This window comes from Salminus brasiliensis, chromosome 2 (genome assembly GCF_030463535.1).
Source record: "Salminus brasiliensis chromosome 2, fSalBra1.hap2, whole genome shotgun sequence".
Taxonomy (NCBI): Eukaryota; Metazoa; Chordata; class Actinopteri; order Characiformes; family Bryconidae; genus Salminus; species Salminus brasiliensis.
This window is the reverse complement of record NC_132879.1, coordinates 56,509,594-56,534,864: the sequence shown is the minus strand read 5'-3', so window position 1 is coordinate 56,534,864 and position 25,271 is coordinate 56,509,594. Positions and strand designations below refer to the sequence as shown.

At 46.0% G+C, this 25,271-nt stretch overlaps 1 protein-coding gene across 2 annotated transcripts in view; it reads left to right on the top strand.

Annotated features, from left to right (window-relative positions):
• Positions 1 to 22,828, top strand: part of LOC140549534 (protein phosphatase 1H-like) — a 32,862-nt gene extending 10,034 nt beyond the window's left edge. The window contains exons 3-10 of one of the 2 annotated variants that reach the window (XM_072673252.1): positions 3,527 to 3,880; positions 10,962 to 11,074; positions 12,666 to 12,750; positions 12,874 to 12,992; positions 13,158 to 13,221; positions 14,170 to 14,277; positions 16,189 to 16,340; positions 16,613 to 22,828. In XM_072673252.1, the coding sequence (XP_072529353.1) occupies positions 3,527 to 3,880; positions 10,962 to 11,074; positions 12,666 to 12,750; positions 12,874 to 12,992; positions 13,158 to 13,221; positions 14,170 to 14,277; positions 16,189 to 16,340; positions 16,613 to 16,760 (1,143 nt within the window). In that variant the 3' untranslated portion in view covers positions 16,761 to 22,828. The remainder of the gene's footprint in view (positions 1 to 3,526; positions 3,881 to 10,961; positions 11,075 to 12,665; positions 12,751 to 12,873; positions 12,993 to 13,157; positions 13,222 to 14,169; positions 14,278 to 16,188; positions 16,341 to 16,612) is intronic. The other variant, XM_072673253.1, reaches the window with a different exon arrangement.
• The last annotated feature ends 2,443 nt before the right edge of the window (positions 22,829 to 25,271 follow it).

Sequence of the window (25,271 nt, the reverse complement as noted above, 5' to 3'; positions counted from 1 at the left end):
CCAGACGTCTCGTTAGAATTCTACATCTCCCCACATCTGAGTAGCTCCACCCACAACCTTTGTGAAGGCAGCGTTCACACCAGCTGCCTCAAGGCTTGTCAGGTCGGGGGGGGGGGGGGGGTTGAGCTACGGCAAAATAAAGTACTGCGGAAAGAAATCAGACTGCAGAAATGGGAGGGAGGGAGGGGGGGGAGTTAGGGAGGGAGTTAGTTAGTTAGGGGGGGAGTTAGTTAGTGAGGGAGTTGGTTAGTTAGTAAGGGGGCAGTTAGGGAGAGGGGGGAGTTAGTTGGGGAGGGGGGGTTAGTTAGAGAGGGAGTTACTTAGTTGGGGAGGGGGGAGTTAGATAGTTAGGGAGAGAGTTAGGGAGGGGGAGGAGTTAGTGAGTTAGTTAGGGGGGGGTTAGTTAGGGAGGGAGGGAGTTAGTTAGGGCGGGAGTTAGGGAGGGGGGGTAGTTAGGGACGGGAGGGAGGGAGTTAGTTAGGGAGGGGCGGGGGGGGGAGTTAGGGAGGGAGTTAGTTAGGGAGGGGGTTAGTTAGGGAGGGGGTTAGTGAGGGAGGGGGTTAGTGAGTTAGTAAATGTTGGTTCGCTGGCTAAAACAAACAGAGAGAACGAACTTTGTAAAGAGGTGAAGTCGGGGGTGTAGCCGGGGAGATTTATGAAAAGGGTGGGGCTGGTGGGGTTGAGCGGTGGCTCATTATCGCTTAAAGTAACGGGCCCTCAAAGCAAGCTTTCTATAAGCACATCTGTGAGCACATCGCAGCTGCTCTCTCCATCCTCACTCCATCTCAGACCTACTCTGCACCCACATCTACATGACGTCCAGCCTCCCCGCCCGGCCTCCCCGTCCAGCCTCCCACTCGCAGCACTCTCACACTTGTCAGCTTTTATCAGTGCAGTTCTTTCCGTTCTGGAGAGTCAGCCCCTGCAGTCCCATCCTGCACTCAGACTCTGATTGGTTTGACCTCTTCAGCGCCCACGCACACTATTGGCCCACATGAGTCAGGACGCATGCCCCCCCCCCCAAACACACACACACACACACACACACACACACACACACACACATACACATACACATACTCACACTCTACCTCTGGGTGGGTCTCAGTGTGCAGAAACCAGATGAGTCGAGAAGAGGAAAAAGGGGCAATCAGACGACCAAGAGAGCTGAGGCTGTATTTAGTCTTGGGAATTAGGAAGCATTTACATAAAGTCAGACATCCAGATATGAGGGTTTCTACGTTTTGCTGAACCCAGTGATGTTAGGGATGTGTGGGTGATGTCAAACTCAGCCTGTGCTTTAAAGGGTCTAAATATAATTTTTAATATATAATTACATTTAATATGGGGCTACTGTGAGACATTTCCGGCATTTCAGACGCCTGGAATTTACGGCGATGTGAAGCAAAGGGCATCCGAACATATCGATATATGGAAGTAGCGCTGTATTTTTGCGGGACTGTATCGTTTCTTTTAATACGTAGTTTATTAGAAGAGATTGCTGGCAGACGTCCTGTTTGCTCATTGTGAACCCTGTGCTGTTTTAAATCCATCATTTACTCAATCCTAAGCCGTCGAATCACTAATGTTCACCTGTTCTGAATCCAGAGAGAGAAGCTGGTTAGCGTTAGCTTAGTTAGCAGGATTTGAGGGTTTGAGTGAATGGTTTGAGGCTATCTAGGCTAGATAAGTTGTAAGATAAGATGTGACCACCAACCCCCCCCCCCCCCCACACACACACACACACACACAAATATTGTGATGCCTATATAATTGTCCTTGACCCTCGGTGACCATCACATAACTTCCCTCACAGCCCGTGCCTCTTATCCCTCTAGTTGTGTGTGTGTGTGTGTGTGTGTGTGTGTGTGTGTGTGTGTGTGTGTGTGTGTGTGTTTTCTCAGCTGAGGCCTAGTTTTTGAGGCAGATGAATAAAACCTTTAAGCACCAGATCAGTCATAGCCCGGTGTTCAAACAGGTCCTTTATGACTAGCTCCTTCATGCCTCAGTGAGATGGTAGGAGGATACTGGCCTATATATAGAAGCACTCGCGTGAACTGATGTCCGCTGTGTGTTTATATATATATATATATATATTTGTGTGTGTGTGTGTGTGTGTGTGTGTGTGTGGAGGCTAATCCTCTTAGGGATGCCTCTCTAGGGACAAACAGATGCTTTGTTGGAAGGCATGGCTTTAAGCCAGAGCACCAGCGAATACCTCAGATGCCACGAATGTTCTCGTACATAGTTCTGCAGATGGTTTTAATAAGCTGGTTTAAAGCCAGTAGCTGTTTTTACTTTCCAGTGCTTATTTATTTATTTATTTATTTATTTATTTATTGGGGACAATTCACATTAATCAACATTTCAGGTTCCACGTCAGTGTAAATGTGCCAGAGTTCGCTAATGAGCTGGTTTTCACCTGTAGTCCCTGGGCAGGTTATAAAAGCACTTACAAAAATAATAAATAAATAAATAAATAAATACAGAACTTATCCCGCACCTTCAAATGAATTATTTTGACTTTGAATTATTACGTTTGGGAGTTAGTTCTATCTCTTAGTTTAAGTGGTAATGGTTTCAGTAGCTGGAAGCTTTCAAATTATAATTATTTCATAATTAATAATAATAATAATAATAATAATAATGTAAGAACACCCGGACCTGTCATTAAATTGTGCACTTAGTCTAAAATGGAATCAAAATAATAATGTAATACCTTTTTAATTAATATTACTGTGCCGTTCTGACCAGTAATAAGTAATACTTTATTGTTTCCATCGGTTGAAATTAGGGCTGCGCTAAGCGGCTGTTTTGATAGACGGATAATCTGTCAGTTATTAGTGTTGGTGGCAGCAGGGCAGTCGGGACGAGTGCAGGGTTTGAATATTGGGGAATAGAAGCTGATGCCAGACATAGACACAAAACTACAGGTTCCACAGGTTCCACGTTGCATCGCGGTACCTACACTGAGGCTGGATATTGTGTTCTATTTGGGGCAGCAAGCGGAGAGTTTACTTTATAGAGCTGTCAGGTGGTAACATGAGGTTGACGTATGCAGATTTGGGGGCTGGGGTGAGCGAGCGTGGGTGGCAGGTGTGGCAGGTAGATGTTGGGGGTTTCATAGAGAAGTCTGTCACGTCTCCGCTGGTTGAATTCAGGTATAGAGGAGCGGTGCTGAGAGGGTAGCTGAGAGATCTAGTCAGTGGCCGTGGATAAGAAGGGCTGAGGTAAGGTGGAGTGTGACTAGTGGGAGATGTAGGCTGCTTGGGGAGGGGGGGTATGGGGGGTGCTGGTGGTGTAGTGGTATTGAGGTTGTGAGTAAAATCCTATGAAACCATGAAGCGGGGCTGGGACACGAGACGTCACTGTTGAGCCTGAGGGGAGGGGCTTGGTAGGAAGGGAGGGGCTTGTGATTAGTGGGTGATTAGATTACGGGATCGGGGTGGTGCTGGGCCCTGTGTCGAAATCACTCATCCGCCCTGATTTCCCTTCCTCACACCCCTAACCCCATCTCTGTCTTCAGCAGGAGTCGGAGGGGCTGATCTTGCATTATTGGGCTCTGTTTGACGGACACGCTGGATCAGGCGCGGCGGTCATGGCCTCCAAAGTGCTCCAGCAACACATCGTAGAGCAGCTGCAGGACATCCTGGACGTCCTGCGAAACCTGGCCTCCCTCCCCCCAACCGTGCTGGGAGAAGAACCCAACCACCAGGTCACCCCCGGCACGCACCGCGCCTTGACCCGAGCTGCCTCCCTTCGCGGGGCCGCGGGCGCTCCTGGCTCACCCTGCACCCCTCCGCCCCGATTCTTCACAGAGAAGAAGATCCAGCACGAGAGCCTGGTGATCGGGGCGCTGGAGAACGCCTTCAAAGAAATGGTGAGTTGCGGCTCCCGCGGCGACGGGAGGGGCTCGGCGGTGGGTTTGTTTGGGAGCTAAAAATGGTCTTTAACTCTGCAGCTGGAACAGATGGGTGGTTTGAAGTTTCTTGCGTGTCCTCTCAGGCTTTTGAGGAAATGGGCTGTGCAGCCTACATTAGACACACTGCTGAAGGAGCAGCTCAGTGAAGACTGTCCATCAGCCAGGACGGGTTTAGGGTCTGAAGTTTCTGCAGCTACGAGGCTAACGGAGCTAAATGTGTACACCACCAATTAGCATCACCTAGAGCAGTGGTCCCAGTGGTGCACGCCGGAGACATGCGTCCCCTGGTCTGCTGTCTCTCTCTCTCTCTCTCTCTCTCTCTCTCCATGTCTCTCTCTGTTTCTGTCTCTCTCTCTCTCTCTCTCTCTCTCTCTCTCCATGTCTCTCTCTGTTTCTGTCTCTCTCTCTCTCTCTCTCTCCATGTCTCTCTCTGTTTCTGTCTCTCTCTCTCTCTCTGTTTTTTGTCTCTCTCTCTCTCTCTCTGTCTCTCTCTCCATGTCTCTCTGTTTCTGTCTGTCTCTCTCTCTCTCTCTCCATGTCTCTCTCTGTCTCTCTCTGTCTCTGTCTCTCTCTGTTTCTGTCTCTCTCTGTCTCTGTCTCTCTCTGTCTCTGTCTCTCTGTCTCTCTCTGTCTCTCTCTGTCTCTCTCTGTCTCTCTCTGTCTCTCTCTCTGTCTCTCTCTGTGTCTCTCTCTGTGTCTCTCTCTGTGTCTCTCTCTGTTTCTGTCTGTCTCTGTCTCTCTCTCCATGTCTCTCTCTGTTTCTGTCTCTCTCTCTCTCTCTCTCCATGTCTCTCTCTGTTTCTCTCTCTCTCTCTCTCTCTCTCTCTCTCTCTCTCTCCATGTCTCTCTCTGTTTCTGTCTCTCTCTCTCACTCTCTCTCTCTCCATGTCTCTGTTTCTGTCTCTCTCTCTATCTCTCTCTCTCTCCATGTCTCTGTTTCTGTCTCTCTCTCTATCTCTCTCTCTCTCTCCATGTCTCTCTGTTTCTGTCTCTCTCTCTCACTCTCTCTCTCTCTCTGTTTCTGTCTCTTTCTCACTCTCTCTCCATGTCTCTCTCTGTTTCTGTCTCTCTCTCTCACTCTCTCTCTCTCCATGTCTCTCTCTGTTTCTGTCTCTCTATCTCTCTCTCTCTCTCTCCATGTCTCTCTCTGTTTCTGTCTCTCTCTCTCTCACTCTCTCTCTCTCTCTCCATGTCTCTCTCTGTTTCTGTCTCTCTATCTCACTCTCTCACTCTCTCTCTCTCCATGTCTCTCTCTGTTTCTGTCTGTCTCTCTCTCTCTCTGTCTCTCTCTCTCTCTCCATGTCTCTCTCTGTTTCTCTCTCTCTCTCTCTCTCTCTCTCTCTCTCTCCATGTCTCTCTCTGTTTCTGTCTCTCTCTCTCTCTCCATGTCTCTCTCTCTGTTTCTCTGTGTCTCTCTCTCTGTCTGTCTGTCTGTCTGTCTGTCTGTCTCTCTCTCTCTCTCTCTCTCTCTTTCTGCCCCCCCCCCCACCTTGTGTCCACAGTGACCAGGTCATTGCTGGCCTTATTTCCGCACAGACATGAACTGATTCCCAGGCTTCACTGGTGTTGCGGAAGCTTCAGTTCCTTTTTATTAAATATGAAATATGATATTTTACCACTAGATGGTAGCACTCGTCTGTGTCTCGGTTGGTCGGCCAGACTCCTCAGCTCTGTGAATCACAGTGGATTTTATTCCTCTTCTCTTTTTTATTTAATTATTTATTTATGCATATATATATTCTGTAACCCTGTGTTTACCACTTTCTGCTGATACTTCATTATTAGCTTTTTATCCTTGTGACGGATTATCACTGGATACACACCCCTACACACATGTCCCGGAGGCTCTAGATCTGTTCCAGATCTGTCCCGAAATTGTCAGCCTTCCCAAAGTGAAAATTAGCCATAATAAACATGTGTACACACACACACACAGATCAGCCATAACATTAGCACCACCTGTCTTTGAGTAGGTCCTTGTGCCACCACAGCAGATCTGACCATCTGAGGCATGGACTCCACAAGTCCTCTGAAGGCGTCCTGCTGTGGTATCTGTGGCACCAAGACTAACTAACGTTAGCAGCAGATCCTTTAATAAGTCCTGTCAGCTGTGAGGTGGGCGGGGCCTCCAGGAGCATCAGTGAGCCTTAGGTGTCCATGACCTTGTCCCTTCTTGGAGCACTTTTGGTAGGTACTGACCACTGCATACCAGGAACACCCGACAAGACCTGCTCCTGATGTTCTGGAGATGTTCTGATGGCCCAGTCACTGTCTAGAACCTCATGGTTTGGTTCTTCTTGTCAAAGTGTTTCAGATTCTTACGATTGTCCACCAACATCACCTTCAAGAATTGATCACTGATCACCTGCTGCCTGATATATAGATCCACCTCTTCTGTCTCTGGTTTTACTATTTATAGGCAGTGTGTTTAAGGGAAATGAACATTTGCGTTGTATTTTATAAACCAAGGACAACATTTCCCCTAAATTCCAAATAAAATATTAATATTTAGAGAATTTATTTATTTGCAGAAATGACAACTGCTCAAAACCTGCTGCTCAAAAATTGCAGAGAAATGATAATAATAATTATTAAAATTTAATCACAGTACTAATATCTGAACTCTGAGAGCATTCAGAATCACTATGGTGAAATAATAACCTCAGCGGCCAATCACAGCTCTCATGTCTCGGCCGGCTCTCCACTAGTCTTTCACATTACTGTTGGGGCTTTATGCCATTTATAGTCCCGTATCAGAGAGAGAACCGTATTTACATTTAGTAATATGTGGAAGTCTGAACTCCAAATAAAGCAAACGCCTGTTTATGCTGACAATGCTGTTCCTTTTAATTGAGTGGAAATGGACAAAAGTATTGGGACACCTGCTCATTTCTCATTTCTTCTGAAATCAGTGATGTTAAAAAGAGCTTCTCCTGCTTCTGTTGGAGTAACTGTCTCTACTGTCCAGAGAAGAAGACTTTCTACTAGATTTTGGTGCAGCATTGCTATAATGATTTGATTGCATTCAGCGACAAGAGCTGAGTTAGTCAGGCCAGGATGTTGAACACTCACTGCTCCACCTCATCATCCCCAACTCCCTGGTTCAGCCCGGTAGTATTGGATGGACTGTGATCTTTACGTTCTTCCACTGCTCCACAGCTCAAAGCTGTGCCCACGCCTGACATTAGGCAGCATGGTGCCAGTAGGTTGATGTTTATCTGCTCCGGAGAGTCTTATTCTATTGGCAGTACTTCTTCTCTACAGAGACTAGACAAGCTGTGTGTGTGCATTTGCTCATCTATGTCAGCAATGTGTAGAGTAGCTGAATGCATTCATTAGAAAGGGTGTCCACAAACTTTTGGACATATAGTATGTCCGAAAACATGTTGTTGTCCTGTGTCATCGAATCTCACGTAGCCGAGATGCTGATGGTCTGTGGCTTTGCACACACTTTAAGCATTAATACACTCATCAGATGGTTCATTAGGATGCACAGGGGGGAGCTGGACTCTACTTCCTCCCCCCTGCCCTCAGACCTTCTGCCCACTCTGCTGCCTCCTGTCCTTTCCTCCCACCCACTCCACTGTGAGCTCCACACACCCAGAGTAGAGCTTTCATCAGACTTGACCAAACCAGACTTAACCTAAACAACCCACAGCACCAAGTTTACAGCCCGAACCCAACCAGAACCGGGCGCTTGTCTTCTTCAGGGGTTCTTTGAGTGATGCCAGAGAAATGCATTGGTAAATAAATTGGCCTGATGAATGAAGAACAGATGGACCCTGTTAACTCCTGCTCACTTCATGCATCTGGAGGATCAGGATCATATTTGGGTAAAAATGCAAGTGTGAACATAGCCAGGACTCATTTACACCAGATACACTCAAATCCCCTCAGTCAGACCACTTCACAAATCAGCCACATTATAGCAGTGTGAACACATCCACGTTTCACAAACGAAACTCCTCCCGGCACAAACAAAACCGTTTCCAGCAACGGAAACTCCTCCGGACACAACGGAAATGAAGCCCCTCCCGGCGCAACAGAAATTAAGCCCCTCCCGGCGTAACACAAGCGAAACCCCTCCCGGCACAAACAAAACCGTTTACAGCAACGGAAACTCCTCCCGGCACAACGGAAACTCCTCCCGGCACAACGGAAACCCCTTTCCGGCGCAACGGAAACCCCTTTCCGGCGCAACGGAAACCCCTTTCCGGCGCAACGGAAACCCCTTTCCGGCGCAACGGAAACGAAACCCCTCCCGGCCCAACGGAAACGAAACCCCTCCCGGCGCAACGGAAACGAAACCCCTCCCGGCGCAACGGAAACGAAACCCCTCCCGGCGCAACGGAAACGAAACCCCTCCCGGCGCAACGGAAACGAAACCCCTCCCTGGCCCAACGGAAACGAAACCCCTCCCTGGCCCAACGGAAACGAAACCCCTCCCGGCCCAACGGAAACGAAACCCCTCCCGGCGCAACGGAAACGAAACCCCTCCCGGCGCAACGGAAACGAAACCCCTCCCGGCGCAACGGAAACGAAACCCCTCCCGGCCCAACGGAAACGAAACCCCTCCCGGCGCAACGGAAACGAAACCCCTCCCGGCGCAACGGAAACGAAACCCCTCCCGGCGCAACGGAAACGAAACCCCTCCCGGCGCAACGGAAACGAAACCCCTCCCTGGCCCAACGGAAACGAAACCCCTCCTGGCCCAAAGGAAACTCCTCCCGGCACAAACGAAACCGTTTCCAGCAACGGAAACTCCCCCCGGCGCAACGGAAACTACTCCCAGTATGATGGAAACTCCTACCAGTGCAACAGTGTCTAACCAAGACACATTCCACAAGCAAAAATCCTCCCAATACAACAAAAACTCCTCCCAATACAACAAAAACTCCTCCCAATACAACAAAAACTCCTCCCAATAGAACGGAAACCCTTCCTAGCACTGCCTCTTACAAACAGCATTAATCAATAACTGATCAATAGATCAAACAGATCAGGTCAGTTCTTCACTCTAAGTGAAAGTGTTTGATGATGAAGGACTGAAGAAAGTGTCCTTTGACTCGTGAAGCTGTTTAGGGGCAGTGGAGGCTCAGCGGTTGGAGCACTGGGCTGTTGATGACAGGGTTGTGGGTTCGATACCCGGGCTCGGCAAAGCTGCCACTGTTGGGCCCTAGAGCAAGGGCTTTCTGGGTGTTGTAGTAATGGGGCAAGTGTGTGTGCTCACTGTTGCTGTGTGTGTGTGCTCACTGTATGGATCCGTTGAAGGTGAAGGCCAAATTCCATCGGTATCCAACACTAATGCTGAACATGGTTGCCTTGTCTTGCCCTGTTTTCACACTGAACGTTGGAAATTCACAGCTGCGCCTTCGAACTGGAAAATGACTGCAGCGCCCGGAGCACGGCGGGTTCAGCCTGTAATGATTTTCCTGCAGTAAAGCCCGGATCTGCTGGAGGCTCAGAGAGGGAGGTCAGTCATTACCGCTCTCAGACTGCTCTTAATGCGGGAGGATCTCAGCGTGGCGACCAGCTGGACTGAGGAGATGAATGCAGTCCCACTTCTCTGCTTATTCTCAACAGCTAGCAGGAGTGTGAAGATGAAGACGAGGGATGGGAACTGTGTGTGTGTGTGTGTGTGTGTGTGTGTGTGTGTTTTTTCATCTTTTCGGGAATTCATTGCATTTTTATAGCAGGGTTGTCCTCAGGCAGGGAGGTGCAGTAATCCTGCCCCGGACGCCTCTGCTCTGTGACTGTGCCATGCAGCTCCCATTCTGGCCAGAGCATCACCTGCTACTCTAGGTCATAGTCCTACACTACAGCCTGTGGGCTGAAGTGGGTGTGTGAAGCTCAAGGGGAAAAAACCTGCACCTAATTATTGGGGTGACACCCAGGGCCCAGCCCAGCCTAGCCCAGCCTAGAGATGCACCGATCCGATATTAGGATCGGATATCGGCCCCGATATTAACAAAATTAGCTGGATCGGGTATCGGATAATTAGGCCGATCCATGGAACCGATCCTTTTACTTTAACTGGTCGGTGTGAGACTGAACTAAATGTTTACATGTTTGCAGTTTTTAATTCCTGCTTGTATGTTTGATGGAGTTACTGATTTATTCTCAGGATCAGCTGCTAGATTTTATTCTGAATTACGCTAAATATTTAAAAATAAGATTGATTACTGGTTTGACAAAGTGAAGCTACATATTTTCAGTTTTGACTGATATATTTTATGTAATTTAATATGTTTTAAGAAGTTTACTCCTTATTTGAATGCTTCTGCACCATTGTTTATTTTAGTGACAAATAAACAGCAGTTTAGTACATTTATATCTGTGTGTTAATTTGTTATATTATATAAAGTAATGTTTAAGTCAGTCCTGATGCCTCAAATCTCTCCCACATGGTGAGATATATGGTTTATTAATTCAGCAATGGTATCAGACTGGTATCGGTATCGACCGATATGCAAAGTTTATGCATCTGTATCTGTATCGGAGCTGAAAAAGCCGGATCGGTGCATCCCTAGCCCAGTCCAGCCCATTCCCTTCACCCATATTCTACAACATGGACCATCAGGTAGGCACCTGTGATTACCCCTGCATCAGTGATTGGCTGAATAAGGCCCACATCCTCTCCAGAAGGTTTAACCATGAAGTCTTCCAGACTGACAACCCCACTCCAAGCTCACCTCACAGACTTATCCATTATGTATATGGTTGCTGTCAGGCCAAAAACCTCCAAAAACCTCCAAAACGGCAACTTTACAGGGGAAGGGAAAAACCCACTTAACTTTCAATGGAAGTCAATGAAAAAAAAGATTCATTATTATGAATTTTGGAGCATTTCCATTGGTCCATTCATCATGAAATTCTGGTACAGTGTGAAGATCGACTGTCCGAGTCACATTTTGTCAAAAAGTGAAAAACTGAAAAATGTTTGGTATCGAGCATCGGGACTCTTCAGTAGATCAGCTGCAAAATGATGGCATTATGACCGTACCCAGCTTTGACCCCGGCCTATTTGTGTGTGTATCAGGATACCCAGATCGAGCGGGAGAAAGCCGTGTATAATATCTCTGGTGGATGCACTGCGCTTGTGGTGGCCTTCATTCTCGGAAAGCTGTACGTGGCCAATGCAGGGGACAGCAGGTGAGTCTCACTGACCTGAGGTCATTACACAACACGCAGTACGCGCTGCTTTACACCCTGAAACACATGCTGGGTTTCTTATTAGTGCTCAGGAGGGCTAGGGATGCTAATTAGGCCACTAGCAGAGCAACGTATGTAAATGATGGGATTTATTATATTGCAAACGTGAGAACTTTGGCAAGCTGAACACAAATTTATATATATATATATATATAATTTTTTCTCTTTCCAATTTATGCCTACCCCTCTTATATTCTAGATTGTTCTATTATTATTACTTTATTTATTTTAATTGAAAAAAACTCTGTGTCTAACTGGGATCTTGAGGTCTCAATTTTGTTCCTCCCCATGTACCGCATGTGATGCGAATGACAAAGTATCCTTGAATCCCTATATATATATATTAGGTGTTAGGAAGGTGAAAGGAAAGTAAAAAAACCAAACAAAAAAAAAACATCATAATAAATTAATAAATAAAATTTCCCTCAATTCCTCCTATTTCTCCTTCCTAACACCAAACCTTTAGTACAGCCTTCAGAGATAATACAGTATTTACTAGAAGAATTTGCTATTCACAATCTAAACAAATTGATAAATAAATTATTTAATGAATACATTAAAAAAAAATTAGATACAAACAAATAAAAAAAAATTGTAAAGGATAAAAAGTGGGGGGATGTTGATGTTCCATATATCTAGCACTGGTGCTAAGGTCCGCACCACCTTTTCATGGTCTCAGAAAATATCATGGTTTTACGGTATTGGAGTATGCAGGATTTCACTATAATAAGTATTATTATTATTACTATTATTATTATTATTGTACTTTGACCCTTAAAGAAATAAAAACTTTGTTTACTTCAGTTAAAGCCTGAAACGATGTAAAGGAGCCGGCTGTGTTGTGTTGTAGTTGTCGGTGGATCATAGCTGGTAATGAGTAGTTATGTAGAGCAGGTCATTAGTGGCCTAAAAATATCCAAGCCCTACTGACTCCTCACTGGAACCACCCTGGAGAGAGGCACACCACAAAACAAGACCAACGCCAACATCAAACAGTGTGTGTGTGTGTGTGTTTCTGCACTGGAGCATTGGAGTTAGGTTTCTGGTTAGTCTCAGGAGGATGAGCTGAGCTGTAGACCTCTAGTGCGTGACTAGCCTAGGTTTCATTATTGGGGTAAATGACGGGTATTTATTATTGCTAGAAAGCTGTACAACTGCATCTCTCTTACAAACAGCATTAATCAATAACTGACCAATAGATCAAACAGATCAGGTCAGTTCTTCACTCTAAGTGAAAGTGTTTGATGATGAAGGACTGAAGAAAGTGTCCTTTGACTCGTGAAGCTGTTTAGGGGCAGTGGAGGCTCAGCGGTTGGAGCGCTGGGCTGTTGATGACAGGGCTGTGGGTTTGATACCCGGGCTCGGCAAAGCTGCCACTGTTGGGCCCTAGAGCAAGGGCTTTCTGGGTGTTGTAGTAATGGGGCGTGTGTATGTGTGTATGTGTGTATGTGTATGTGTGTGTGTGTGTGTATGTGTATGTGTATGTGTATGTGTATGTGTGTGTGTGTGTGTGTGTGTTTCCCCTCCTCAGAGCCATCATAATCAGGAATGGGGAGATCATTCCAGTGTCTGCAGAGTTCACCCCTGAATCAGAGCGACAGAGGCTGCAATTCCTGGTCAGTTTGAACTTCTGCTGATCTTTTGGAAAGTTAATCATAAATACATAAAAATAATAATAATAATAATAATAAACACTTTGTGATTCTCTCTCTCTCTTTCTGTGTCTGATCTGAGTGTAGGGCTTCATGCAGCCCCATTTGTTAGGAGGGGAGTTCACACACCTGGAGTTCCCCAGAAGGGTCCAGAGGAAGGAATTGGGCAAAAAGATGCTGTACCGGGACTTCACCATGACCGGCTGGTGAGGGCACTTCATATACCTGTGTGTGTTTGTGTGTGTGTGTGTGTGTGTGTGTGTGTGTGTGTGTGTGTGTGTGTGGTGTAGAGGTGTATTTTCTGTTCATTGTGTTCCATTAATAAGTTGAGAGACTCTCTGATAGCCTCTGTTCTTCTTCCCCGTCTGCAGGGCCTATAAAACCATTGAGGATGAGGACCTCAGGTTCCCCTTAATATACGGCGAAGGGAAGAAGGTAAGAGAGCGGGGCGGAGAGGAGAGGAGAGGATGGGGGAGTTCAGTGGGGGGAGAGAAGGGAGATTGCAGGGGTAGAGATGGGGCTGAAACAGCAAGGGGGGATGCAAAAGGCTTCATTAACTTGAAAGTCTGCTCTTGAGAGGAGATTGCAGCAGTAGGGAGGCGAGGGGAGAGCGGGATGAGGGGGGGGGGGGGGGGGGGGGGGCTGTAGAGAGGGTGCGGAAAACTCACCGTGTGGCTTCTGTGCTTCCAGCCAGTAGCATATTCGTGTGTGTGTGTGTGTTGGTACACTGTGTGGCCAAAAGTTTATGGACACCCCTTCTAATGAATGCATTCAGCTACTTTAAGCTGCACCCATTGCTGATACAGTACACAGTACAGCTTGTCTAGTCCCTGTAGAGAAGTACTGCCAATAGAATAGGACTCTCTGGAGCAGATAACTAAACATTGATGAACCTATTGGCACCATGCTGCTGCCTAATGCCAGGTGTGGGCTAAAGGGGTATAAAGCCCCCAAGCATTGAGCTGTGGAGCAGTGGAAGAACTGTGTTCTCTGAAATGATGGTGGTGGAGCTCCATCAAGTACTTTTAGGATGAGGTGGGGGTGTTGATCATCCAACGCCATGACCTCACTAATGCTATTGTAGCAGAATGCAATCAAATCCTCACTGCAATACTGCTCCGGAGTCTAGTAGAAAGCCTCTTTTTCTCTGGACAGTAGAGAAGTCATTTTGGAGCATTTCTATTGGCTCATTCATTTACATAAAAAGAAAAAGTTATAAATTGTGTAAAAAAAAAAAAGTGAAAATCATCAAAAATGGAGATACAGTGTTTTTGATTGACAGCAGCCATCGTCAACTAGGTTTGTTATACAGTATGTAAAAGTGATTCCAAACTTTTGAACAGTAGATGTGTATATCATACTGAACCTCTGATTTCTCTGCAGGCTCGAGTGATGGCCACCATAGGCGTGACCCGTGGTCTGGGTGACCATGACCTCAAAGTCCACGATTCCAACATCTACATTAAGCCGTTTCTGTCCTGCTGTCCGGAGGTGAGTTCACTCTCTCAGTGTACTGAGGTACGGGTTCTCCTGCGGTAGAGGATATCTAGTCCTGGGGAATGGTGCTGATTCCTTACACTAGAACTTGTACCCAGGTACCCCACTTGGGTCCTGGACGTCCGGGTTAGATGCTAATTATCTTGATACACAATACACTGACCAGCCATAACATTAGTACCAGGTGAAGTGGAAAACACTGATGATCTTCATCTACAGTGGGATTATCTTCATCTGTAAAGAGGTGGATCTACATATCAGGCAGCAGGATCAGTGATCAGTTCTTGAAGGTGATGTTGGTGTAAAAAGCAGGAGAAATGGACAAGCATAAGAATCTGAGACACTTTGACAAGAAGAAGAACCAAACTGTGAGGTTCTAGACAATGACTGGGTCATCAGAACATCTCCAGAACATCAGGCATCAGGTCTTGTGGGGTGTTTCGTGCCAAGTGATCAGTACCTACCAAAAGAGCTCCAAGAAGGGACAACTGGTGAACTGGTGACAGGGTCATGGGCACCTAAGGCTCATTGATGCTCATGTAGGCTCCGCCCACCTCACACCTTACAGCACTTATTAAAGGATCTGCTGCTAATGTTAGTTAGTCTTGGTGCCACAGATACCACAGCAGGATGCCTTCAGAGGACTTGTGGAGTCCATGCCTCGATGAGTCAGATCTGTTGTGGTGGGATGGTGGGGAGGGGGGGCTTATTAGTATTAGGCAAGTGGTCCTAATGTAATGGCTGATTTATGTTTCTTTTCTCCATATTGACCACCCCTAGCTTTTGGTACCAAAAAGCTGAGAGCATCTATGTGGTCAGAACTTGAGGTATCAACAGCTGGGCTCCAGCAAGGTGGAGCTACCAGGCAGGCGTTTCTCATAAAGTGGCCAGTGGGTGTTTTAAATATTAATATCAAAGCTTAGATGAGTGGAAATCATCCTCGATCCCCGGTGCTGTGTAGAGTGAGATGTCAGCAGTGCCCTAACGTTCCGGAAATGACTGCAGTGTTTCCGAAGCCTTGCTGCCTCTCATCTGACTGCAGACGAGGCTTCTGAGATCCAAAGCTGAAGACCTTTCCCTGCTACCTTATTCATTGACTCCCTGTTGCCGAGGAGCTTCTGCAGTCTTCAAAGCCTCGCCGTCTTCCGTCTCACTGCAGACTGTCTGATGTTCCTCTTCGCCTCTCCCGTTCAGACACCACTTTTGATTTTTAATTCATTACACTAGGAGTTCAGTGAGAGTTCATTCGGCAGGCCTGGTGTTTACCTCCTGGATTGTCCTCAATTTGAGAGTAGCTGTGCTGCTTTCCCTCCCCCAGCTCCTTTCATCACACCAGCCAGTAGCTCCTTTTCTCGTGAGAAGCTGGGAGGATTGTTAAGAGGGATGGCTCGACAGAAATACAGAAGTACCACACTTTGCTTTTTTATTCGTCAGGTATTTTTTGAGTCCTGAGTCCTTAATTCTGTGGGAGAGTGGGCATGGATGGCTGGGGTACAGTAGGACCCCAGGAGTAATGGAGGTGATTGATTGGTTTGGGTCAGTCAGTTGTTGTCATGTTGTATAATGAGTAATTTAGCCATTGCTTTTGTGATTAATTGAGTGATTATGAGAATTATCCAACACTTTTTTTAAAAAGCCAAACAGCAGAGACTCGACTGAAGAGTAATAAGCCATGCAGAGCTTCTAGACCTTCTGAAATATTGACAAAGCTAAACCACATAACCACAATGTAGTAAAAATTCATACTGACCTTGTATCTTCAAAGCATCTCCATTTAAAATCATTACATGAATGAATCAGCGTGCAAGAGTAGGTGTTCCTAATAAAGTGCTCTGTGGGTGTATGTAGCAATATTGTCATGATTTATGATTAATTGCGTATGTGTGTGTGTGTGTGTGTGTTCAGGTGAGGGTGTATAACCTGACGCAGTACGAGCACGGAGCAGATGATGTGTTGGTGATGGGCACTGATGGCCTGTGGGACGTCCTCTCTAATGAAGAAGTGGCGGAGTCTGTCATCACCTTCCTCGCCAACTGTGACCCAGATGACCTGCACAGGTACGGCTTTCCTGCCCTGTCGTCATTACTGATGAATTTATACCCCTCCAGCCCAGCCCACGCCTGGCATTAGGCAGCATGGTGCCAGTAGGTTCATGTTCATCTGCTCCGGGGAGTCATCAATGGGTGCAGCTTAAAGTAGCAGAATGCTTTCAAGTAAAGGGGTGTCCATAAACTTTTGGCCATATATAATGTTAGCGTCATTGCTGCAGTGGAAAACATTTATACTGATGAGGAAATCGAGTAAATGAGTAGTTTCCCCCTCACCCCAGGTACACCATGGCAGCCCAGGACCTGGTGATGCGTGCCAGGGGTGTTCTCAGGGACCGAGGCTGGCGTATAACCAACGACCGTCTGGGCTCCGGAGACGACATCTCCGTCTACATCATCCCTCTTATGTATGGTAATCGTCAACCATAGAGCAGATGCTTCTCCAGAGACCCTTGCAATTGTGCTCGCTCGCTCGCGCTCTCTCTCTCTCTCTCTCTCTTTCGCTCTCTCTCTCTCTTTCACTCTCTCGCGCGCACAGACCGGAAACCTCTCCCTGTCCTGCCGTGTTCCTCTCAGTGCAGTGCAGTAAGGGACTCTGCACCCGTGTACAGTGTACAGTGTTCTTTCTACTGGCATGAGGGGAGAACTTGTGCCACTACGTAACTTACCAGAGCCCCTATTTAGGCCGAGCTCGGTCACTCTCGACGTTGCCGCTGCATGATCATGCTTTTTTTGTTGTTGTTTTTTTAATCTCGGCGGTTTCCTTCCTTCTTGGTTGTACGGCGAGACGACCGGAGTACAGCGGCGTTTCTGGGCCGAATGAAGACAAAGCTTACCGATCGTCCAGTATAACCTAGCTTCTTCTGTCCATGTGTTGTTCTGCAGTAGGAAATAATAAGGATGTATGAGCAATGAAGTGCAATGAATTCCAGCTCTGTAACTCCTTTTCTAATCATTGTTTTTGTTTTCACGTCCAAAGCTGATCACTACACTTGGTGTACGTCTTAAAGAGTGCTGTACAGTTGTATTAATTGTATGTTCTAGACATCGGTCAGTAGGTCAAGCTGTTCTGTGTACCGTAGTATATTCATTTTCAGCTTGGGAGCTTTCTCTCCCATGCATTACTGTACCTACACACTTATTATTATTTATTATTATAATTTTTTTAATAATCAATAATTCATCAACGTCATCTTGGCGCTTTCAGAGATGAGCAATTTTAGCCGCTCGGCAGGCGGCACTCCTCAAAAATAAGGGTGCTTTCAGTGGTTCTTTGAGCAGAACCACCCCAGCCAACATGCTCATGAGGGGCTTACATGGGTGGAACATGGATTAGGTGGGTTCCTGTGGGTTCCTGGGGCTTTCCAAATGGGTCCCATTGCTACAGCCCATTTTCATCTCCTGGGTCCCAACATGGGTCCCATCTAGGCCCGGTATGCAGTGTACAACCCAGGTCGGGCCCATGTTTAACCCCTCATGGTTCAGATGAAAACCTAGACCACTTCAGACCACCTGCCTGCATTCTGAGTAATAGAAAATCCTGCGTGCATTGGATTTGTAAGTGAAGTCCGGTCTGTCCAATGGGAGAAGAGGTACGTGGACAGTCCTCGTTTTGGGTTTAATTGGTTCAGCTTTATTGAGAATTCTTGATATTTGGGAAAACACCAGAGCTGTGTCTGATAAAATCATGACCAAAAGGATGTCTCAGGATGAGATCGGATTGGTGGATGTACTCCATATATTCCAGAACATGCACACAGCTGTCTCTCTCCTCTGCGTGCCATTCCGTGCAGGCTGTCGTTCTCTCAATATATGCAGTATGTTTACATCCAGAACGTGCAATATGTGGACAAAAGTATTGGGACACCTCATCATCCCCAACTCATCCTAAAAGTACTGGATGGAGCACCACCATCATTCCAGAGAACACAGCTCCTCCACAGCTCAACGCTGGGGGGCTTTATACCCCTCTAGCCCACACCTGACCGCTCTTAGCATGGTGCCAGTAGGACCTCCAGATTGTGCAATTCTGTTGGCAGTACTTCTCTACAGGGACTAGTCAAGCTGTGTGTCTGTTTGTGTGTGTGCATTTGCACATCTTTGTCAGCGGAATGAATGCGTTCATTATAAGGGGTGTCCACAAACATTTGAACATCTAGTATATGTGTAGAATTTGCAGTAGCAGCGTTATTGAGGTTGTGTCCATGTTTGTTGGTCTGGTGGAGATGAGGGAGAGGGAGTGTTGTATTAGGATCATGTAAACAGTCGGAGCCTTTGGCCCTCGCTTCCCCTCTGATCCAGCCAATCCCCTCAATCAGATTAGATCAGATTAGAGACGGATCCGTAACGCAGCTCTAATGCCTCACGCTCCTGCAGGATCCCGCAAACCGGAAGATGAAGCTCCCAGGAGTTCTTCAGAGCGATGCCACAGGAGAACCACTTTGGCTGTGTCCCAGTTGTGTAATATATACCCTATAGACTATATACTGATCCTAATAGTGCAAAACAAACAGGAAGTGATGAAGCGGATGTTGCTATGCCAACGGATGTTGCTATTGCTGTACTTTTTTTCGTTATCGTTGTCTGTTATCCGCCATTTTTTTTGGAATAATTCCAATAGGGAGTAGCTCCTCCCTTTCCGTTTTTCGCATTGCATTGTGGGATAAAAGTGTCCATCGTAACCACATTTAAGAGCCAACCAGTTTTAAGTATGCATCCTGGGTATTCGAGTACTATACTCAACTTTGACCCTTTTATCTACACTAATACTCAAAAACCAGTTAGTGTTACTAAGTAGTACACAACTGGGACGCCCCCTTTAGGTTCCAGGAAGGACCTTTCAGTGGTTGGCCCTTTATTGCAGTGGCTCCTGGGGGTTATTTGGAGCGATGCCACAGAAGAACCACTCTGGCTGCGTCCCAGTTGTGTACTACACACTAATACTATAAAGTATAGACTATATACTGATCTTAATAGTGCAGGTTTGGCAGGTTAGTGCTCTAAATAGTAACCTAGTAACCTGTTTTGTGCAAACAGGAAGTGATGAAGCGGATGTTGCTATGCCAACAAACATCAGTGCAAGGTCACCTGATGCCATTGATACTACACTTTATTGTTATCCGTGTTTACCGTTATCTGCCATTTTTCTGGAATAATTCCAATAGGCAGTAGCTCCTTCCTTTCTGGTTATTGAATCGCATTGCATTGTGGGTATTTGAGTATTATACTCAACTCTGACCCTTTTATCTACACTAATACTCAAAAATCAGTTCGTGTTACTAAGTAGTACACAATTGGGACACGCCCTTCCAGGAAGAACCTTTCAGTGGTTGGTTCTTTATTGCAATGTTTTGTTTTGGGTTTTTTTGGGGGGGGGTTCTTTGGAGGATTGCCACAGAAGAACCACTTCAGGTTCCAGCAAGAACCTTGCAGTGGTTGGTTCTTTTATGAATGCTGCTGTTCTTAACCTGTTTTTCATGGACCTCCAGATAGACCACGATTTTGGTCCAACCCAACTCGCAACACATATATAGGGATATATTGGGATCATCTGGAGGTCCCTGAGGACCAGTTTGAGGCCTGGTTTTGGAAGCACTGCTATAATGAGAACCATCTCATTTCTAGAAGAAATGAATGAAGATGTTCTGAGTGACTTTCCGATCCGATACAGAGATCAGAATCTTCAGCTGATACAGAAAAAACTACTGCGTTGAGTTCAGGTGTCTTGGTATGATCTTGGCCCAATAATGATACCCATCAGTACTGGTACACCATCTCTGTTCTGTAGCACCTAATGCTGAGGTCTTATCTGGACCTTGGCTCCAGTTCCCAGTCCTGGACTGTGTAATCCTTGGTAGGTGTGACAGTACGTAGCCAATCAGTTACACCAACTGTTCCTGTAACGTCCAGCAAAAACAAAATCCAGGACTGGAAGCTGGCCGATGCATCAGAAACAGGTACTCAGAGTTTTTCCGTTGCTCCCCCGGCCCTCTCCCCCGGGAGCATTACGTGCAAGGGTGTGAAAAGTATTCCCATTCATTCCTCAGGTAGAAGTGAGTGGAGATACGAGGGTTTAAAAGACGTCTATAGAAGCTGAAGTATCAACTGAAGCTTTTTACTCCAGTAAAAGTGTAAAAGTACTGGTTTCAGAACGACTTCAAGTGGAAAAGTAAAAGTAATGGAAGGAAAACAAAGGCCGGAAGCTTAGGCCGCGCCACAGGGGTCTATAGTGCACTACCCCCCCCTCCCCTCCCCAAAACCCATTTCTCTAAAACTCATAATGAGGAGAATGATCTATTAAAATGTTGATGTTAAAAATGTTGGGCTGCACTAGGCTCCTGTTTCAGCTGCAGATCTGCCCATTGAAAATGAAGCATTTCAGTAATATCAGCTCTATTAAAGGAGCGTCTCTGTGCTCTACTGAGCATCAACATGAGCTTCATGGAGGAAAATATGAGGAGTCGTTGTCTAGAAGTTCTGTAAAGCTGCAGAAAGTCAGACTTCAGAGGCGTGTGATCAATAAGCTTTATTGGAATGTAAATGTGGGGCTCAGTCGGGACGTTTCACTGCAGCTCTCTTGAGTCTCTGCCACGGACACAGTCTTCATACTAGACTACAGACACAGTCTGCTGTGTCTCACTTTCTGGATGGAGAGATTTATCTGGAGAGGGTTTTTTTTATTGATGACGAGCCGGAATGAAAACAAAGGGAGATGAAATAGGAGAACTAGGCTGATTTGAAAATGTAAGGAGGAGAAAGTTCAGATAATTGGGGGAAATTTGTGAGAAGTAGAAGTAAAAAGTCTGAAAAATAATAAAATAATTACTCCAGTAAAGTTTAGAGAACCAACATTTCTCCTTCATTACTTGACACCTCTGATTACATGTAATCTAGGAGAGTACAGGCGAGTGGGTTGGGTAATCGCAATGGAAAAACACACGTCCAACCCAAGAACCGTCTTAGAACCTTCGGCTCTAGAGTAGATCCCTAAGCTCTAGCCTACATGACTGCCGGGCGGTCCGGTCATGCACACAGTACCCTCACGTGCAGTATTTTGAGATATGTAAATGATGTGGTGTACATGTAGGTACATTAGAAAATAGAAGAATTATAGGGTTCCCATGGAAACTGCTGTTAGTAATACAGGCACTTGAGTCGCTTTGGGATGAATCCCGCTGGCTGGAGTGTGACTGCAGGTTTACTGCTGTCTGCCATGTGCTTGCTTCGTTTTGGAAGTGTGTGTGTGTGTGTGTGTGTGTGTGTGTGTGTGTGTGTGTGTGTGTGTGTGAGTGAGAGAAAGGAAAAATGACAGCCTGAACGTGTTGGATAAGAAATGGAAGTATGGGCGTAACGGGACAGGACGATTGTAGCGTGGTCAACACGAGGAACTGAACTCAGGGTGAAAGGTCCGAACGTATGCAAGCGAATCTGTTCTGCTTCGTCTGTTATGAGGTATTTGCATTGCTCGTTGGGGAAGTGCCAAAGTGGACATCGCAGTATGAGTTTCTGGCCATTTGTAAGAGGTGGGTCCATGTTTGATTGTTTGGGATAAAGAGAAGTTTAATATATAAATGCTGTCCAATCAAAGAATCCGAGTCAGTCCAGGTACTTATCCTAATTCTCACCTCCTGATTATTATTATTATTATTATTATTATTTAACACATCAGCTGTAATCTCCCGTTTTCTGGCTTTGCTGTTCAACTACTTTGCTCCACAGACTGACTGTGGGGATGGGATGGCTATTTATTTACTGTATGTACTGTATCAGATCAATGTCTGTGTGTGTGTGTGTGTATACACACACATAATATCTGGACAAAAGTATTGGGACATCTACACATTATCCTGACAGGAACCTTTCTGACATCCCCTTCTAAACCCATAGGCATTATTAATAAGGAGCAGCAGGTCTGGAGCTCTGCAGTTATTGAGCTCAGCGCTCGGCCCTGACCCAACTCTGTAACTTTACTATGGTGGCTGAGCTGCTCTCTGTGAGCTGTTCCTCCTAAACTCTTCCACTGTTCAATAATAATAACACCACTCACAGCTGATGGAGGAAGATCTAGGAGGGAAGGTCTAAATTTCACCAGCTGACTTGTTGTTATTGTTGTTGGTGCAGCGGTGTCTCCTATTACATACAGAACCACGCTGGAGTTCAGTGAGCTCTTCAGAACCTCCCGTTCTTTCACTTCTAATGTGTGGAAGAAAGGACTGACAGACTGCAGGACTAGAGGCTTGATTTTGAGTAAGATTGGATTAAGAGGGGTGTCCCAATACTTTTGTCCATTTAGTGTAATATATAAACTTGACGGATTTGGACAGTGTTACACTTGATTCTCCCCTGTGAATGTGAAATGTACATTTTGTAAAGTTAATGAGGTCAGCAGGTATTTTTAATGTGAAAATGTATTTTATGTGCAATGGGAACATGTTTACCTCCTTGTGATGCTGTTGTTGTTTTTTTTTCCTTCCAAAATTAAAAAAACAAGTAATGAAGACCTGGTTTGTCTGGTTTATTTATCTAGTAGTGGATCCTTCCTCAACCCAGTCCATATTACCTGAAGAACTGAAGGATGCCTGATCTGGCTCTAGCGCATTAATGCACTGGCACAGTGCTGACCGGTATCTGAAACCTACTCCAGAACAGACGACGTCTGTAATAATTATGATTTGCTCAGTACGGTCTCCTCCACTTCATCACATGCCTGCTCTTCTTTTGAGAGCTTGCCCACTGCCCATGGAGGGAACAGTTTGAGTGTGCTAGTGGAAATTGCGCTGCATGCCATCAAAGAGGCGGGACACTTCTGAGTGTTGCTACGGAGACGCATGATTCAACGGAGATCAGGGAGCCATCTGGTCAGGATATAAACCATTTGCTTCAGCCCAGTGTGTATGGGTGTGTGTATGGGAATGGGTATGGGTATGGGTCTATGTATGGGAATGGAAATTAGTCTGGGTCTGTGTATTGGTATGGGAATTGAAATGGGAATGGGTCTGGGTCTGTGTATGGGAATGGGAATATGAATGGGTATGGGAATGGGAATAAAAATGGGAATGAGAATAAGAATGGGTCTGTGTATGGGAATAAGAATGGGTCTGGGTCGGTGTATTGGAATTAGAATGAGTCTAGGTCTGTGTATGGGAATGGGAATAAGAATAGGTCTGGGTCTGTATGGGAATGGAATGGGTCTGGTTCTGTGTATGGGAATAGGAATGGGTCTATGTATGGGAATAAGAATGGGGCTGGGTCTGTGTATTGGAATTAGAATGAGTCTAGGTCTGTGTATGGGAATGGGAATAAGAATAGGTCTGGGTCTGTATGGGAATGGAATGGGTCTGGTTCTGTGTATGGGAATAGGAATGGGTCTGTGTATGGGAATGGGAATAGGAATGGGTCTGTGTATGGGAATAAGAATGGGTCTGTGTATGGGAATGGGAATAGGAATAGGAATGGGTCTGTGTATGGGAATAAGAATGGGTCTGGGTCTGTGTATGGGAATAGGAATGGGTCTGGTTCTGTGTATGTGAATAAGAATTGGTCTGGTTCTGTGTATAGGAATGGGAATAAAAATGGGAATGGGAATATGAATGGGTCTGGGTCTGTTTATAGGAATGGGAATAAAAATGGGAATGTGAATAAGAATGGGTCTGGTTCTGTGTATTGGTTCGGGAATGGGTCTGGGTCTGGGTTGGACTTGGCCAAAAGCACTATCATCCTAAACTCAGATCTAGTCCTTCTTCATTCTTATTGGTGCAGTCACTCTTAATGAACCATTCTACTGCTGTCAGTCATCCAGAACAGAAACTAGGAGATGTGGCACCGCTGACGTTCAGCAGATCTTCACAGTGGGCTATTCATCTCATACATGCTGGGTTGCCTCTGGAGGCGGTTCGACATTTTGCCAGTTCTGCTGCTGCTGCTGCCCACTCAGATGATGCAGAGCCATTCGGAAAAGCGTAGGCTACTACAATTTACTCAACACTCCCATCATTCAACTGCTCGTTTTTCCTGCTTTTTAACCCATTAGGGTCAGGCTTCCTTACTTGATGTTCTCTACTTGAAAAATGTCCATATTGCCACATAAACAGTGTGTCCTTTTTACTATTTCTGACTCTGACTTAATTCCTGTTCCTATTTTAGGTTTGATAAAAATTTTTAAAAAGTATTTGGACACCTCGTTCATTCAGTTTCTTCTAAAATCCAGCCTATTAAACAGAGCTGATCCTACTTTTGTTGGAGTAACTGTCTCTACTGTCCAGAGAAGACAGTTCTTCTACTGCTCCACAGCTCAATGCTGGAGGGCTTTATATACACCCCTCTAGCCCACGCCTGGCATCATGAGGCAGTATGGTGCCAATAGGTTCATCAATATCAATCTGCTCTAGAGAGTCCTATTCTATTGGCAGTACTTCTGTACAGGGACTAGACAAGCTGTGTGTGAGAGAGACTGTGCATCAGCACATCTGTTTCAGCAATGGTTGCTACATAAAATAACTGAATTGATTTATTTGAAGGGGTGTCCACAAACTTTTGGACATTTACGAGCTATACTAGGAAACCTGAACTGCCTCCAAGAATCTCCAGTCTCAGTGACTGACCTTTTCACCTTTCTTAGTTCATCATTTTGGTCCGAATTCAAAGGTCCGAGTTCTAGGTTTTCTGAAGCAGTGGTCTAGAACCTTACTCCTGGAGAGCTACCTTCTCCCAGGCTTTGGATCCAACCCCAGTCCACCAGTCCACCGTCTTCAGAAGCGCTTGCTTGATTGGCTGAACTGGGCGTGTTAGATTTGGGTAGAGACCTCTGGAGGACCTCTGGAGGACGGCTGGATACCACGGTGGTTCTGGAAGCTTCCTTCAGAACCTGATGACTTTGCTGGCTCTAAAGCAACGTCTCCCAACCCTGGTCCTGAAGCTACCAGGTTCCTCCAGGCACCAGTG